The sequence below is a fragment of the Equus asinus genome, chromosome 12 (genome assembly GCF_041296235.1).
Source record: "Equus asinus isolate D_3611 breed Donkey chromosome 12, EquAss-T2T_v2, whole genome shotgun sequence".
Taxonomy (NCBI): domain Eukaryota; kingdom Metazoa; phylum Chordata; class Mammalia; order Perissodactyla; family Equidae; genus Equus; species Equus asinus.
In genome coordinates, this window is record NC_091801.1 from 3,675,073 (window position 1) to 3,692,866 (window position 17,794).

Below are 17,794 nucleotides of genomic sequence, written 5' to 3' on the forward strand. Positions count from 1 at the left end.
GTTACCTGCTCTGTTGTCACCAAGTTGAGGTTAAGTTCAGGCTGGACCTGAGCAGAACCTGGGCCTTCTGTAAAATTGAAAACTTGATACCCTTTTGCCAGGGACTTAACTGTCAACCCTGGCACTGGGAGCCCTAGCCCCAAGCCTCCAGGCCTTTGCTTTCTGCTTCCCTGCCTCGCCTTGTGCTAGCTCTGGGACTAAGTGCCCGGGCTGAGCGGGACGTGACTAAATCTTATAACTATGTTGATGCCCGCAGTCAGGCTCTGCACCCTTTCTCCAGCCCTGCTGTCAGTTGGACACCAGCTTTACTGCCATGGGGGATGCCCCACATATCCCCGGAGACAAACCCCTTGGGTGCATTTTAATTGGAAACACTTTCAATTGGATGGGTTATGCCCCAGAAACTCCATCTGGGAGAAAACTTGAGGGGTTTCTCTGTGCCTTTATGATGCAGTTGGACAGGTAGATCAAGCTATACTGCCATTTGAGTTACAACCTAGTTTCTGAGAAATCAAGAGCAACTGTCCCTGGAAAATCTTTGTAAGACTGGAAAAGCAGCTCTAGAGGCATTCAGGTTCCACCCATTTCCCTTATCTCAAAGAGCTTGCAAATCCTCTGGGGACTATCTAATTCATCACTAATTCCTAAGACTGAGGAAAAGGAAAAGGAAAAATGGCCATAAGCATGCCCTTGTCAAAAAAGCTAGCACCTTGAGTGTCTTCTCCACAAATATTGGTAAAAAGACTCAAAACAAAATTTGGATTCATAACTGGTGACCTTTGTATTACTGTACCTGATTCTTGGTAGTAATTTTAAAACAATAGCTGTGGAGACTCTGTGTATGTGTGTCTATATGTGTGTTATATGTGTGTGGTATTTTACCTCCAGATGGTATGGTCAAAATCAAGAGCTCTGTTTAATTGGTTTAAAGTAAGCACTTACATAAATTCTAAATGTAGTAGAATTTAACCCAATGTCTTTCAAGTTAACATGATATAGATGAATCTTTGGTAAACGAAAGCTTGTTTAAGTTTGTTGGTTTGATTGAAATAGGTATGTCCTCAGAGTTGCCAGTATTTGGTCTATTAAACTACATGGGAAGCATTGTCAAATAAGCAATGATGAACTTCTTAGGTGGTATTACGTGGATAAATGTTATTGATGTAAATGTTTTAAAATTACATACCATTCCTAAAATTCTGATCTGTCCTGGTTGTCAGCCATAATTTTAGTTATTATCTTGAAGTGTTGTATGTCACAGAAGTAGCCAAGTTTCTTTGTCTTTTGAGCCCTTTTGAGTCTTTTGTCATTTGCAGATTGTTGCTGTTTTATTCTGATGCTTTTTGATTTTGCAAAATATGCTTCATCTTCAGAGAAATTCATTGAAACAATTCTGACACAAGATTCTAAACTACAGGTTTCTGATAAACTTTCAGATTGTAAAACTGAACTGGGTAAGAGATTAGAGAATTCTAACAGAGAAACTGAGCTCATAAATCTGCTAACAGAAGATTAAGCTCAAGAATCGATTATACAGGACTGTGTGAACTAATGAGGATGACTATAATTTTTTATAACTTTTGTTTGAAATGTTGAGTTTTTGATGTTTTGTTTTGTTTTCCCAGATTTACTGAAATCTTTTTCTCTTTCTCTTATACTAACTATGACTTACAGCAATTTAGTGAAATTATACCTTTATGAGCAGAAGTGAAACATTTATCTTTTTCTCCCTACCTGATACCTCTAGAATTTGGAAATTCTTTGTGAGTGAGTATTGTTATTTTGTGGCAATATAGTTATTTGTATAAGTTCAATAAGAATCTGTTCTTATAACAGGACACATTGGTTATATTATCAAGGCTTTGATTGGAATGTCATATTTGAGAGAAACATACAGGCTCAGATATGACAAGACAGCTTTTCAGGAACAAAGATTGGACTTTCTGGAATAAAGCCACTTGGAAATTGGCCTGGTACCTTGTTTACAGAGATTCCAGCAATCTTACCTGGTAAGTAAGGAAGCTCGCTTATCTGGCAGGTGCAAGGAACCTCAAAATATTTTGGGGGACCTCAAGAAGAGAGGAATCCACCCAAATCTGTAGGTACTGCAGGCAGAATCTGATGGCAAGTCCTTGGCTTTGCTTTTCTGGCCTCGAGAGACCTTTAAAATTCAATCTGAGATTCCTCATAAAAAATTCCAGCAAAGCAGATTTAAAAGAGCCTATATGACCAATTGCTATTCTTTCTGCACTTATGTAAATAATTGGACCAAGTTTTATTGAAGCTACACTTATTTTGCAAACCAGTTCATCTAAATTTGGCTATCTTTTGTAAAAATGAGGGTGATTTTAGAGAGAAAATTTATGTTTCAGTAGAAGCTGTAGTACACATTCATGGATATATTTCTAGCTCTTCTCTTCTACAAGATTCATCTATTACTAATCATAATGTCTCCTTGTGGCCATCCGTCTCTGATACCTGGGAGCTCCCTGGCCACAATCAAACCTTTCCCTTCAACTTTACTGCCCAAATACTAACTAGATTTGCCTCGTCACAGGTGGATCATAAACAACAGGCTCCAAAGGTAAAGTCCCCAACCTATCGACGCACACAGGATGGACTATAGCAAATTTGGGATGAATATATTTGGCTCACTCCTACTAGTGGTCAACTCAGTCAAAAGGCCACTCTATGTTAGGAATGAACCAATCATATTTGGGATGTGTGGCCTAATAGCACCCGACCTATGGGAAAAATTCCCCGTTATCTGTATTCTCATATTATAGCCTTAAAAAATACTTATTGGTTTGGGACTGACTGGGATAGATGGCCCAGCACACATTGGTTAGCCCCTAATGGCACTCACTGGTTATGTGGCTCCAACATATGGCCTTGGCTGCCAACTGGATGGATTGGATGATACACCCTAGGCTTCGTCTGGATGCAAGGTAGAACTACATTTACTCAATCTCCTCCTGCTAACCTACCCAACCTACGACAATGCTGGACCCATGCTGTCTTCCACTGGTATGATCATCTTGCCTCAATTTTCCTTCCCCAATTAGGAATCAAAAGTATCATGTGGCACATGGAAGCCCTAAACAAATTTACCATGAAGGCATTAAATGATACACAACATAGCCTTTTGCTGCTCAATTTAGAAGTATCCCAAATGTGTAAGCAGTCCTCCAAAACCAAATGGCACTGGATGTCTTGACAGCAGCACAGGGGGGCACTTCTGCCATTTTAAAAACCGAATGTGGTCAAAATATCTCTGGCTTCCTATCTGACATGAGCCACCAAATTAAATCCATGTCTGACCCTACCTTATCCCTAGATGATTGGTTGGACTGCTGGTCAGGTCTAGGTCTCTTGACTACTATCAAAGCTTTATTCATTAGGTTAATCATATTGATTGTATTTCTTATTATAATTTGTTGTCTATTTTGTTGTTTTTCGTCTGCATGTCAACAAAGTTTTGCCTCCTGGACCACTTCTTGTCAAATGATTCTCTCATCTCCAGAGGATCTGTACACCTTGTCAGCCTTGGACTCCACGGGCACAATCTTTCAGTCCACTGAACTTCCTGCCTGTACCTATGGCCCCATTTAGGGACAGCTCTACGACCTTGTACAGCCAGAAGTAGTTACAGAAGATTGACTGTTGTCCATATCCCCAAAAGATTTCGGGGCCAAATGGGTTCAGAAGAGATTTTATGATGAGATCAAGGCTGCACCAGGGATAGAAGCCCAAGGTGTCCTGCCCTACATACCAATCTACATCATCCTCCAGGAAGCTTAGGACATCCTGACCTGATCCAACATGATTCTTAACCGAAGTTATAGGACCACTCAACAACCAGACCTCACCTGCACTGATACCATTTTAACAATTTTTTAAATGATCTTTCCTTTGTCTTGTAAAGAAATAACTCACATACCCATGCCTTAGAAATTTAGCCCTACCCTCAACCCATTGCAGCTCTTACTGCCGATGGGTCCTGTCCCCATGCTGCAGCTCTTCTGTGCCCACAGGTCCTTCCCTGTGCTATTTTCTGAATAAAGGAGCACTACTACCAGACCTTGAAAGTCCAAGAAATCTTTCTTTCGACTCCTTGGCTTTCCGAGCCCACATCAAATCCACCATGAGAAACACTGTCTAGTCCACCTGTGTATCTTGCTTTGCACATAGCAATATGACTCGAACAGAAATTTGCACTGAATAAATCTCACCCAAATATAATTGGATTGATATTCAGAAACAAAGATAAAGATCCTGGAAATGAAGTCTTGATTAGAATGAAATAGCATCATGACATCGTACTTAACCCCTGGTTGGCACTTTGAAGGTTTAGACATTAAGCAATGAAAAATGTTCTCAAAAACAACGTGAATTGCAGAATTTTTCAACATATTATAGATTTCAGTCTAAATAATTTGGTGCCACCTTTCATCTGTCATTGTCAAAGATAAATGTCTCTAAATAATTTACTAAGTTCTCCAGCAAGGATGATTTGGTGTTGTGATATGGAAGGAAAACCCAACATTCAGTGACAGTAATAAGAAACTATCCCTGCCTAGCAGGCTGGTTTAGAATAGCAGCTGGCATTGTTACACATAGTACTTTGGACACACACAGTGCCCTTCAAATAATGAATTGATGTACTTAATGAAATTGGATGGCTGTTCATTGTACAAAGGGCAGCAACGCTATCAATTCTTTTTCTCAAGAGCTTCAACCCAAAACCTGGTGACTGAGGAAAATTCGGACTGAATGCTTAGATTGATTGGCAGCCCCCTAATCTATGACCTGGTGGTCTTTGGTGGACGTAGTCTGTCACGGGCCTGTAGAAATTAATGCCGATAATCAAAGGCCCACGATTAAGGAAGACATTTTTAAAATAATTGTTCTAGAAAGCCTTGCTTTTTAAAACGCTTTTCAAGATTTTTAGTATACAATTGGGCTACAATGCACACTTCATTGAAAAACCGCTTGGATGATATGATAATTTAGCCAATATCTGGGAAAAATGTCTCATCAAGTGTTTCATTTTCTGTACGCTTTTCATTGAAGCTAAGGGGATGCTATGGTTGAAGGTCGCCTACCGTTGAGTTAAACCTCCATTATTTTGAAGTTGAACGTGACCTGCAGATTCTAATGCTAAGTTCTTAACGTGATCTAGTAAAAATTTTCACCAAAGAAGTAATAAGGTTTCTCAAAACATGAAACATTTGGAGGCTGATTTTTCACCTTAACATCTACTTTAGTTGGCATGCCAAAATATAGCTGCTCAAAGCATCTTTTTTCTTAATAAGCTCTTAAAACATAAGTGAAGTCTGGCTTTTGCTCCTATTTGGCAGCTATCGATTATACTGTGATAACTGATCTGTTCTGCAGAGTTAAGTAGGAAATCTTTTGAATCAAAAAGTATTCTGTACTTTGAAAATGTCATTAAAAGTGTTGAAAAGGTCACATTTTAAGATTGATGAAATAAAGATCAGTCACTCTCGGCTGAATGAACAGAGTTTAATTAGGAAGTGAGACTTTAAAACTTGTGCCAGCACTTTTATAATGCAATCTGGGTTTCACAATGCCTCTAAACACCATAAATAACGTTTATGTACATAATTATTTTCCTGAATAATTAATGCTATTATATAGACATCATGATGATTCAAATGAATACGAAACTCAGAAGAGAGCATGAGGTGTTAGCCTGTGTGAAATCAGCAGCTCTCTGAGCAAACCCCAAGGCTGGATTCTATTCCAAAATGGCTGCCATCCTGCTGTGTGTCTTCATGGAGGTTACACCATATCTCTGTGCCTCAGTGTTAGAGTGTTAACAGAGTTATAATATCTAGTTTCTCTATATGAGAATCAGTAAAGCTTCATTGAGCAATGGAAATAAAGGCGAATCAACAGTTTGAACCCTCTAAGAAGAGTGTTGTTTATACTGCCAGGAAATTATTTAGATAATCAATTGTGATTCAATTGGAAAGTCAGCTTTAGATGAATTTTATGGAGTTAAAAAAAAAAAAGGAGAAAGATTTAATTCTCTTCAAGTAAGCCAAATTAGTTTTCTTTCCTTTGAGGTGCATTGATTTCAAATGAATGAAATCAAAGCACTTTGTTTATTTTGCATACTATTTCTAGTGAGTCATTGTTTTCAGAACTGATTTTAAAAGTATGTGAGACTAAGATCTTATTTCAAATGGAATCAATAGCACTCTCTTCAGGTAGTACTTCTGCATACGACATCTAAGTCATCTGAGCCACCACTTCTATTTCACTCACATTTGCATCAGTAAATATATCTTTCATCAGTCAGACTATCTACTTATACTTTCCAAGGTGATTGATGCTTTAAACGTCTCATATTCCTTGAAAACACTTTTGGTGGCGATAAGAAAACAGTGGCAGTTGTATAAATTAATATACCTATCAAAGCTTTGATTGTTTAAATTTTGATTCCATAATATCACTGTGGGTCAGTTCTTCTTCTGAAAGAGGCGTACATATGCCAAGTTTAGTTATTTATTTTCCTATGTATGGGTACGGGGTGTGTATAAATTAGTTGGGCTAATTTAGAACTGTGTGATATGGAGTGATCATAGATCCTCCACAGATTTTAAAGGACTTCTCATTAAACTTGAGTTTTTAAAATAATTAAGTGGTAAGGGTTGCTACAGCCAAGAGTTTAGAAGGTATAGTTAGATTATTTGGCCAAGGTTATTTAAAGTTACAATTTTAACAACATTTCGTCTTAAATAGACACCTAGCCTGCATGACATGAGATTTGTTACTGGGTTGAACAGATTTAATGATGGAATAGGTGCTTTTTCTCTCTCTACGTATACATGCACATATATCTCAAATGATAAATTGACTTTTAAATGCCTTAATTTATTATGACCAAAAATCCCATCCAAATCTGGGGGAGGTTGCCTATGATATATAATGATACCAATTTTCAAAGTAAAACTGATATGAACTGTGACATTTGGCTTAATGTGACACTTTACTATATGAACGAATTAGATAGTAGCGGAAGTGCTGAAAGCACTCTTGTGAAATATCGTCAGCTATAAAGTCCCGCACCACTGCTTTTTTTATAAGCAGAACTTAAATAAATCTACTTAATGATCCTGTGTATTTTCTTCCTTCCAAGTAACACTAGATTCCTGCCTGCTGTAATCTGCAATCACTTCCTTTTCCCTGAGGAGAACATTTCACAGAAGAAATAAAAGCCATTTCAGTCACAATCAGATCCTCTGCTTCCTAAGAAATTTTAAAATTGTAAGGACTAGCAAGACTGTTTTTGATGACTCTACTGTATTTTATTATTGAAGAGTAATGAATTCTGGCTTCTTAAAAATGTGTTCTGGAATCCATGCGTTCAAGACACCACTGTCAAAATATAACATACGTGATTGATTACCCAATTTATTGGTGATATTGTATACGCCGTCATAGAGCAGTTTAAATGATTTTGACAAGTACAGAAGAGTACCGTTGACAGGTGCAGAAATAAATGATGGGTTTCAGCTTTCAAATGTTTTTACAGCATTTCGCTGAGTGGCAGGTTGATAAATTAAAATTACGGTTGTAGCACCAGGCCTCACAGCACAACTGCCTTAGATTGCAAAAATAGCGCGGTGGAAACTGTGTGCTCTCCAGAGAGGCAGCCTGGAGGGCCTCGGAAAAAATGACACGAGTGCAGCTGCTAAAGGAATCATTAATTTTGTGGTAGCACCGTCTGAGTCTAAAAAAATAGATTTTTAAGAGAGGAAAATTGGCTTTATCCCCTTATCCCTTTTTCCCTGGAGTCTTAGAGAAAATAGAAACCACATCATCAAAAGATAGGCATTGAATTGGCCATTAGTGATTCCATGATGTCAGGTGGGTGGGCTTAAAGCTTAGGGACAGTATCTTGTTAACTTTCCCTTAGTTTTGGCACTACACCTGGATTTTAGCTTGTCATTCTGTAACCATGATCTCATCAAGTTTAGTCGAGAAACCTCTAAGATGTCCCTCACCTAAAGAAAATGATATTTCATCAGGTATTTCCTTTCCCTCCTTTTTTCTTTGAGAGGCCTTATTTTTTGACAAGTGAAAATTGTATACATTTAAGGTGACTGATACATGGATACACTGTGAAATGATTACCTCAATCAAGCTAATTAACAGATCCATCACCTCACATAGTTACTTTTTTTGTGTGGTAAGAAAACTTAAGATTTACTGTTTTAGCAAATTTCAAGTATAAAACACAGTCTTATTAACTATAGTCACCGTACTGTACCTTAGATCCTCAGAGCTTACTCATCCTGCATAACTGAAATGCTGTCTCCCCATTTCTCACACCTCCCTGGCAACCACCATTCTATCCTCTGTTTCTTCCTTCCTTCTTTTCTTCCCACCTTCCTTCCTTCCTCCCTCCTTCTCTCCCTCCCTTTCTTCCTTTCTTTCTTTTTTTGGTGGAGAAGATTGACCCTGACCTGACATCTGTTGCCAATCTTCCACTTTTTGCTTGAGGAAGAGTGGCCCTGAACTAACATCTTTGCCAATGTTCCTCTATTTTGTGTGTGGGTCACTGCCACAGTGTGGCTTGATGAGTGGTGTAGGTCAGTGCCTGGGATCCGAACCCACAAACCTGAGCTGCTGAAGTGGAGCACATGAACTTAACCACTATGCCACCTGGCCAGTCCCTACTCTCTGTTTCTGAATTTGGTTACTTTAGCTTCCACACATAAGTGAGATCATGCAGCATTTGTCTTTCTGCATCTGGCTTATTTCACTTAGCATGATGTGCTCCAGTTTTAACAGAAGTGCGGATATCTCCGTGAGATACTCAGTTCGTTTCCTTTGTATATATTCCCAGTAGTGGGATTGCAGGATCATACGGTAGTTCTATTTTAATTTTTTTGAGAAACCTCCATACTGCTTTCCATAGTGGTTCCACCAATTTACATTCTCACCAACAGTGGACAAGAGTTCCCTTTTTCCCATATCCTCACCAATGCTTGTTATCTTTTGTCTTTTTGGTAATAGCCTTTCCAACAGGTGTGAGGTGATTTCATTCTGCTCAATTTCTGAGTCTTTTCAAGTCATGGCTGAACTATTGCAACAGCTTTCTAAGTGGCTGGGCTATGACTTCTCTTTGGATAACATCATTCTTCAGTTAAAAACAGACAAGCAAATAAACATACAACATCCAATGACTCTACTGAATTCATAGAATAAAAAGGAAGCTCCTGGCATTCATGTAATTTCTCAATAAACATCCATTACCCATCTTCTTTCTCTCCTGTCTTGTCATGAACCTTCGAGCTTGCTAGGCGAGGCTGTGTGATATGCTGATATGCTTGATTCAGGCTCCTCTCTCTGCTGCCACTCACCGGATTCTTTCTCCCAGAAACACTACTCTTAATGCTCCTGTACTGAATTCTTACCTCACCTTGAGGACAAACTCAGCTCCTACCCTTTGTCATGAAAATGTTCCTGACAATCTGGCCAATTTCTTCAACTTCTCAATTCCTAAATTAAGACAACTTCTTAATTACAGCAGTCATACAATCCTGCTTTTACTTTTTGATGTTCTACAGCAACTATGCCTAAACTGGCACTGCTTTCCTTTTTTCATGCTCTTATTATTAAAGTTTTTAATATTGTGCTCAATATTTTATACAAATCTAAATACATTCCAGAATTGTCTTCCCGTCTTGATGCTACTTCTTAATTCCCTTCTATCTTCTTCTTCAGCTCTCCCAGGTAAGGCCGTCCTTCACTCCTGTGCTGATCTCAGCCTCTTCTGAACTTCTATTCCCAGAACTCAATACCATTACCATGCTTCTAGAATATTCAGGCTGTTGGATGCAATTAGTTGGAATTTCTGTAATTCAATGGAACTTTACTCCCTTAGGAAAGATTTATAATATAACTTAATTGTTGCACAGAATATTGATAATAATTAATAATTGTTTACTGTGTTTCAGGCACAGTTCTGAGCACTTTGCAATATTATCTCACTCATGACAGCCCTAAGAGTTGGTTATTACCTCCAGTGAGAAAATGAAGCTTAGAAGAGTTAAACAAATCGTCCAAGGCACCTAGCTAGGAAGCAATAGAGTTTGATTCAAACCAAGGGAATCAAATTACAGAGTTTAGGCTCTTAAAACAGCAGCTAGTAGTATAATAATGTCTTGCGTCTGCTACTAAATACAAGGTCTTATACAGAACCTGGGTGAGAGTAAAGTAGTGTGAATGTTTGACCTAACAGGAGTGTGAACGTTTAATAATGTTTCCAAAACAACAGCAGAAGTATGTTGAAGATCCAAATTCAGTTCCAAGACTGGAAAGAAAAGGGGGAAGTAGCCGCCAAGGAAAATCACTGAACAAAATATGGCAGTTACCAATTCTGTGCGGATCAGTTTCGAAGGCAGGGCGAGCTTTGCTGCCCTGGAGTGTTCGCTCCCTCTTGTTTGGACTCAATGGGAGAGGCCTAGCATATCTCAGGGAATGCGGGAGATCCAGGCTTGGCTGGACCGTGATCAGCTCACTCCTACAGCCAGTGTCTCAATAGGGATAAATACAATAATGTCGAGATTTTTTACCCTTGACATGTTTTCTAACGTCTCTCAGCCAAGCCTGTGAAATAGTATATTCTGAGCTATGTCAATATAATTTTTAATTTATTTTCAGGTATTTAAGTTATATGAATATGGTGGAAGAAGTCTGAAGAAATTTTTTACCCAGGCAATAATCATTCTTCTAATAAACCTACTCACGCAACAATTTATCAACTGAAAAATTGGTATAAATCAAAGTTTCAAATCCCAAAATACAACTGATTCATATTAAAAGTTTTTTTTTAAAACGGTCAACTTCATGCTGAAGAGGTAAGAAGAAATAATTCACATGGCAATTTTCATTTGATGCCTTGAGTGTATTTTTCAAGGGGCTCAGTGTCTGCAAAGTGTCAACCGTCGCTTGTACTTGAAGAGAACTCATGCATCATCTTGATACGTCCTTTTACACGGTGAGTCTCACGTCAAATGAGCAGGAGCTTTGTTACTCCTTACCTGTATTTTTTATTAAAAAACAGTAAAAAGCTTTTTCAAGGCTGACTGATTTTAGACTAAGATTTATATTCTAGAATCTTAATTGAGTTGATCATTCGGTTCTTGTTCACTTTTCTAAATGCAAACTTGATGTCTGTTTTCTCCCAGCTTGTTTCCAAAATCAGAATCTATCTGATGCCACACAAAAGGAAGCATTTGCCAGGAGAGTTTTCTTAATTGCTCTAAATTGCAATGTTTTGAGGATGAGTAGAATACTGGCCATTTGGTACTCGTTTAGCACTCCAGCCTAAGCTCCATGCTAAAAAACAAGGTTGATTAACTGATAACTTTCACTATTAGATGGGAAAGAATTTTAATTTTTAAATCTGTTATTTAAATTATTTTATTATAGTAAAAATATATCTTATATTGTATACTTATAATAAATTTATATATGTAATACACTTATTACATATAAATAATACATTTAAATAAAATATAATTTAAAATATAAAACATTTTATTAATATCTAATAAAATTATTTATTAAATACTTAATTAGATTATTTAATAATCTAAACTTTAATATAATCCCCCCTTAGGTCTCGGACAACATCAGAATGAGCTTTGACACGCCTGAGCAGAGGCAGTGCTCCTCGTGCACATGGAGACTTCCTGGCACACCCTCTGGTTTCTTTGCATCTCTCCTGGTCTGCGATGGAGGAACTCCAAGACAGTTCTGCACCTCCACCATATGCATCCAAAACAGCGAGATGATGGGAGGCTATATTTCTAAGACTTCTGAGGAGATTTCAGAGGCCATCAGTGTCTATAAGGACAACCTGTGTACGTGTGTAAGGAAAGGATGGGGGAGGATGCAAGTGTGATGTCCACAGTGGTTTCCAGGCCTGGCTGCTATCAGAATTGCCCAGAGGGCCTTGGGAAACACTCATCCATTGACCTACCCTGGGTGAACAGAATCAGACTCTGGGATGAGCCTTCTTGCCTCACTCTGGGCTAAAGTTTGTGTTTTATTTTTCCTAATAACATTATTGTATTAAACATCTACTAGTGCGTATGAAAGAAGTTCCTTTTATGTCAACATCTAGTTGAAGGTCTGAGATCTGAGATTTCACTTAACTTCCTTTCACAATTTCCCGATCTTTTTCTATAAGCAACTATTTCTTTGTGTTATAACTTTTGTTGACAATTTTTTTCATTGGTATATTCTGATTGAGTTTATGTTGTGGCATTTAAAACTTTTATTTCTTGGGGACCAGCCCTGTGGCCAGTGGTTAAATTCACACGCTCTGCTTCAGTGGTCCAGGGTTTCGCTGGTTCGGATCCTGGGCACAGACATTGCACCGCTTAACAGGCCATGTTGAAGCAGCGTCCCAGATGCCACAACTAAAAGGACCTACAACTAAAAAGTATAAAAAAAGAAGATTGGCAACAGTTGTTAGCTCAGGTGCCAATCTGTAAAAAAAAAATTTTTATTCCATAATTACTGTAGCACATTTATCAAAGGAGGAATTTTACTCCCTAATTTACATTAAGAAGAGATGTGAATTAAAAATTTATCAATATTTCTTCCCATTAAAAAACTTAAGTGACAATTTAGTGTTTATCATTAAAATATGAAACAGAATATCTGTACTCATCTTGTTTCACAGCTTATTCCATTCACAATTTTTATTCTTTTCTCTCTATTATAAAAAATTTTGGTTTCCACATGTAACTCAAATCATGGCCTGAAAAACAGAGCTTTATTCTCTGAACAATTTCAGAGCTCTCTGCTTGACTTTTTAGAGCATTTTACATGAATATACCTTCTAGAACTGTAATAATAGCTAAAATTTATGAGCAATTCCTACGTGCCAAGAACAGTGCTAAATGCTTGATCTAAATTATCCTATTTTTATCACCGTTTCACAAATAAGGACCTGAAGATTGGGAGTTTAAGTAACTGCCTAAACTAATAGAGCTAGCTTGTAAATCTCGGAGCCTGTGAGGTTGAAAGCAACTTCTAGAAACAGACATTCACAAGTCCTTTAAGACACTAGCAGGCAATGGACTGAAGTGTGCAATATTTAGCACTGATTTATTCATTAATATAATTTTTTATTGAACACAGAATTAAAATTAATGTGAGTGAGGTGTGCAGGGTCCTAGAAAGACTCAGTATTACATAGTCACACGTCCACTGATACCTTAGACCATACCTCATGCATTTATTCCCTTTGGGAAGGGACTAAATTAAAAGTCACACATTTGAATAATGCTTCTTACAGTAAACTACCTGTTACCTAGTAAGTTCATATGTGTCTGTTACATTCGTTTATGATCCTATCCTCTTAAATGAACAGTCAGGAGAAAGACTCATACATACTTTTGGACAATCTTGTTTAAATCATTTTCTCGGAGGGGAATGGAGAAATTTAGCTGCAATTAAAATATCCAGTCAGCAGAACCATTTGGGTTGCATGATTCACCCCACTTTACTTTGAAGACATATCTAAGAAACAGCAGTATCTTCTCACTGTCATGCCACTTTTTCCATGTTGAGTATTTGTTGAGTTATATAGCATTCTTCTTGGAAAGTTTTTCTCAGGACTCTCATACTGAGTTCTAAACTCCTGATAAGTTTAAAACAAAGATTACTTAGGGTCAGCCCTGGTAAAACAGAGGTATACAATAAAAAATGGATTCCATCTCATAGTAGTGGAGAGCACAGGAAAGGCTGGAGAGAAACTGCATTAAGTGAGGCATGAGGAAAAGCTATTTCAGCCCCCTTGACTCGAGGGCAGCACACATCTGCATTCAGAATAAAAGATTTCTTCAGGCTTAAAGATTTTTAACAATAGCAGCTGATGATCAGTGAAGGAAAGAAGCGTGCTCTAATGATTTTTTGGACCAGATCAACTTGACCTTTCATTTTTCACAAAGTCTTCCAAAAAACGCCATGTACTCCATTTTTCTCTCCCAGCATCCCTAACAATAATTTTGATTCTTGTGATTCAAATGGCTTTCTGAAATGCTTTTATGAGAAGTAGAAGGGGAGAGGGAATGATGTTTCTCAATGAGTGACAGAAAAATTCAAAGGCCGCAAAAAAAGTAATAAAAGAAAAGTGATGTGATCATTTAAAAATCTAATGCCAGTCCACGTTTCTGGTCATTAAACACGAATATAGTGGCTGCCTGTATGTGATTTTTTTTCTCATCAAATACAGCATGTTTTCTTCTAAGCTAGACATCACATCTTCCAACAGTTTTTGCTACTTTACAACATCAACCTTAATGTTGAACATGTGAAAGTCCCTTAATAAGACATTTTAATATATCAGCCAAAGGATTATTTGATAGATCGGTAAAAACAACTCTGCTGATTCTTGATTAGCTAAACGTTGAAAATAGTGCACATGTATTCTTGTCAATAATACGCTATTATTAGATTATGTGTGGTGACAGAATGAAACCATGAGAGGAGCCACTTGATCAGCTTTAAGGTTCCTCAGCTTTGTGTTCAGAGAAGCAGCCAGTGTGAGTGGAGTGGAGAAATAAAAGTGAAATGAGAGAAAAAGAGAAAAGGTGGTACAGATCTTGGAGATAGATGTAGAGAAAAGGGGGGAAGAAATACTGAGTAGAGTAGATTGAAAGGAAACAGTAGAAAAATGAGTAGACAGACCGGAAATAATGAAGCTGTGGGTCAGAGGAACTTTTAAAACCAATCTGAGCATATCTTTACATGACAAGAATATAGATAATCACTGTGTACCTTTTGGGCTTTTATAGAGGATATAGGATTTCATATATATTCATTAGCTGAATTTCTGAGGTCACAAAACCTAGGGAGCATTTTAGTTAAGTCTTTATAAACTGTAGATAGAAATATTGCTGAGGAAATGATGCATCCACTGATATGTTATGACCTTGAATATGCGGTTAAATGACTGAAAATACCATCTCATAGGATCTGGTTAATTTGAATTAAAAGTCAATTAGAAAATTGAAAAAAATTAAAAAAATAAAAATAAAGATAAAGAAAATTGAGATTTAAAATATTTAGACATACACTCACCCAACAGACAGGAAAGGTTCCTTTGATTCAAGTCTAGGAAAAAAATATGAAAAATTTATTTTAATATAACAATTTGCTGTGCATTTAAAAATGGCTTGCATATGAATCTGACAGAATTATTATACTTGTTTGGATGAAAATGCACAATTTAGCATCAGTAAAAAGCTATAAATAATATATGAAGAGCTACCCTAGACTGCTTCAAATGCTGGCTGGATTAATGCAGAGGCCAAATAGAATGAGAGAGACTTAGAATGGAAATGCAGCGTTTAAATGACACCTGAAGATAACAATATTGTTAGTCTAATTCCGATTTGCACTCTCTATATCTACTTCTTTTTTTTTTACAGTAATTTGTTTGTAGAAGTTTTGATACATCTATTTGCCATGGTTGAAGTAGTCAAGCGATTTATAACGTATTTGGTTACATATTGGCGTAATCATTTATTTCCAGTAAACATTCCATAATGGAGAGAGAAGCAGCATACCATTTGTGGTCATTTACTGCAAGCATCACTACATGGGGCAGGGGGCAGTCAGATCACACGTTAGGGTCCTCCTGCCTCCACAGTGTCTCTTAAAAACCAGGTGTTTTTGTCATCCTGACAGAGTAAAGGAGAACAGTAGTCCTGAGGTCTCTGGTTAGTTGTGGCATCTTGAGCAAGCCACTTCAGAAACCTCCTGGGGCCTACTTTTCCCATTATAAAATAGGCTAGGATTGCTTCCAGCTAATTTTCTGATTTCATAAATTAACTATACATTCTTAGAAAAAGGTAAATAAATCAGAAAAGGATCCACTTCTAAATATTTCCTAATTAATAAGTAAGACCAGCTGGTAGCTGTATACTGCCACTTTATTTTCATGTAAGTTTCTTAATATATGATTATGGGTTAAATGTAGGTAACTACTGAGAACATTTTGATCTCAATCCTGGTGTTTAAGATTTTTAAGAAGCTTTTATGTTTTAAAACATTTTATTTATATACAAATAGTTGTAGGGAAATGGCAGGAAATTTAATTCTGCAACACACACTTACTGAGCACCAGCTGATTACTTTTACATATTGAAGTGGACTGTCTCAGAATTAGGCCCAGAAAGTTTACTTTTATTTGAATTTAAACAATGAAAGCAATGATCTCTCTTCTCTATTTCATTCTACATCTACACAAAACAGCTTCTTAGAAATACGCCTCGGCCCAGGTGTGGGCAGAGCTGACAAGGGTCTCTGCCACGTGCCACGCTGCCTTGAGTGAACAATCTCAGCAGAAAGGGACTCTCAGGGAGCGGGCGCCCTAGCAATGTCTTTGAACAGCAGCAGGCAGGGAAGAAGCAGAGAAAACCCATAGCTGGTGTTAAGAGCTGGACCTATATATTTATGTAAGCTTTTCCTTTTCTGAATTCCAATGTTATTTGCACCTCCATGTAAACTATTTCCCATATCATGTGTTTGTTCATACCATACATTTAAGACATGGTTAAGTAAACAGAGTTAAGAGAAAAAAAGTTAAAGATAAGTAATGAAATATGTTTGGATATGCTTGTTTTATAACACATGACCAGTGCCAGGTGATCAAAAGAAATTACCTTGAAGAAATGAGGGGGACTCTGTATAAGGTGACACAGGAGACAGTTTACCTATTTGGACCATCAACATCATCACGATATGACTTCTCCCTTATTTTCCATCTGATAACACTTGAAAATCAGATAACATGTGGGTATTATTGGGATCACTTCTCTCTCTATTTGCCAACAATTTCAGCCATCTGTCAGTGTGTGATTTGCGTGTATGAGATGCTGGCCTCCAGCCTCCCAGCTCCCATTTTCCACTGCCCATGCTGTCCTCCTTGCCTCTCACTGCTCGCGCTTCTTAGTGACACTGAATAATATAGTGAAAGAATTTCAAAACAATTAGTATCTGACTCTTCTCTTTTTCATCCTCCACATCTCAATTAGCAACATCCTGTCAAGTTTTCCCTTTTGTGACTTTCACATCCCCCTCTTCACCCTATTCCCAGCGTAGTTCTCATTCCTTACCCCAGCCTGGCCCGGATCTCCAAATGTAAATTCTTGGTTCACAGTTGCTCCAACTTGACACCCTGGTGTGACACTAACCTTCCTTCAGCGCCTGCCACCCACACCATTTAAGGACTGCATCGTACTGCTTTCCTTCAGGGATCGTAAACAACACGGAGAAAAGCAAGAGCTACCACTTTTGCCTTTCCTGTGCAATTACTAAAATGCTGAGTTCAGAATGTGTCTGAAGTAGTATTTATTGATTGATTTTCGTTTTTTCCTGAAGGTTTCAGACAAGCAGCTGTTGGATTGGAGCATACAGGTGCATATGTTGCCCCACTGACCCCAGTGGTTAATATGGTTAGTCTTACTAACTAGTTAGTTGTCTTCTTTGACTTTTACCACTTCACTCATCACTTCAACTATCTCCTTCCAAATGTTCAACAGGAGACTTAAGAAGACCAAAGACTCAAAGAGAATCTGAAGTTTTCAAAATGACGTTGGACTGAGAGTTCTGACCGATGTTCGATAAACCAGGGGTTTGCAAACTCTTGCCTATGAGCCAAATCCTGCTCACTACCTGATTTGATACAGGCTAAGAAGGGTGTTTACATTTTTCAATGATTGGAAAAGATCAA

General features: G+C 37.7%; 1 protein-coding gene across 23 annotated transcripts in view; it reads right to left on the reverse strand.

The window, feature by feature from the left end:
- RALYL (RALY RNA binding protein like) overlaps positions 1-17,794 on the reverse strand; it is a 654,295-nt gene that overhangs the window by 101,041 nt on the left and 535,460 nt on the right. For all 23 annotated transcript variants that reach the window (XM_070480983.1, XM_070480988.1, XM_070480984.1 and 20 more), the window contains one exon: positions 15,139-15,171. In XM_070480983.1, coding sequence (XP_070337084.1) covers positions 15,139-15,171 — 33 coding nt within the window. The remainder of the gene's footprint in view (positions 1-15,138; positions 15,172-17,794) is intronic.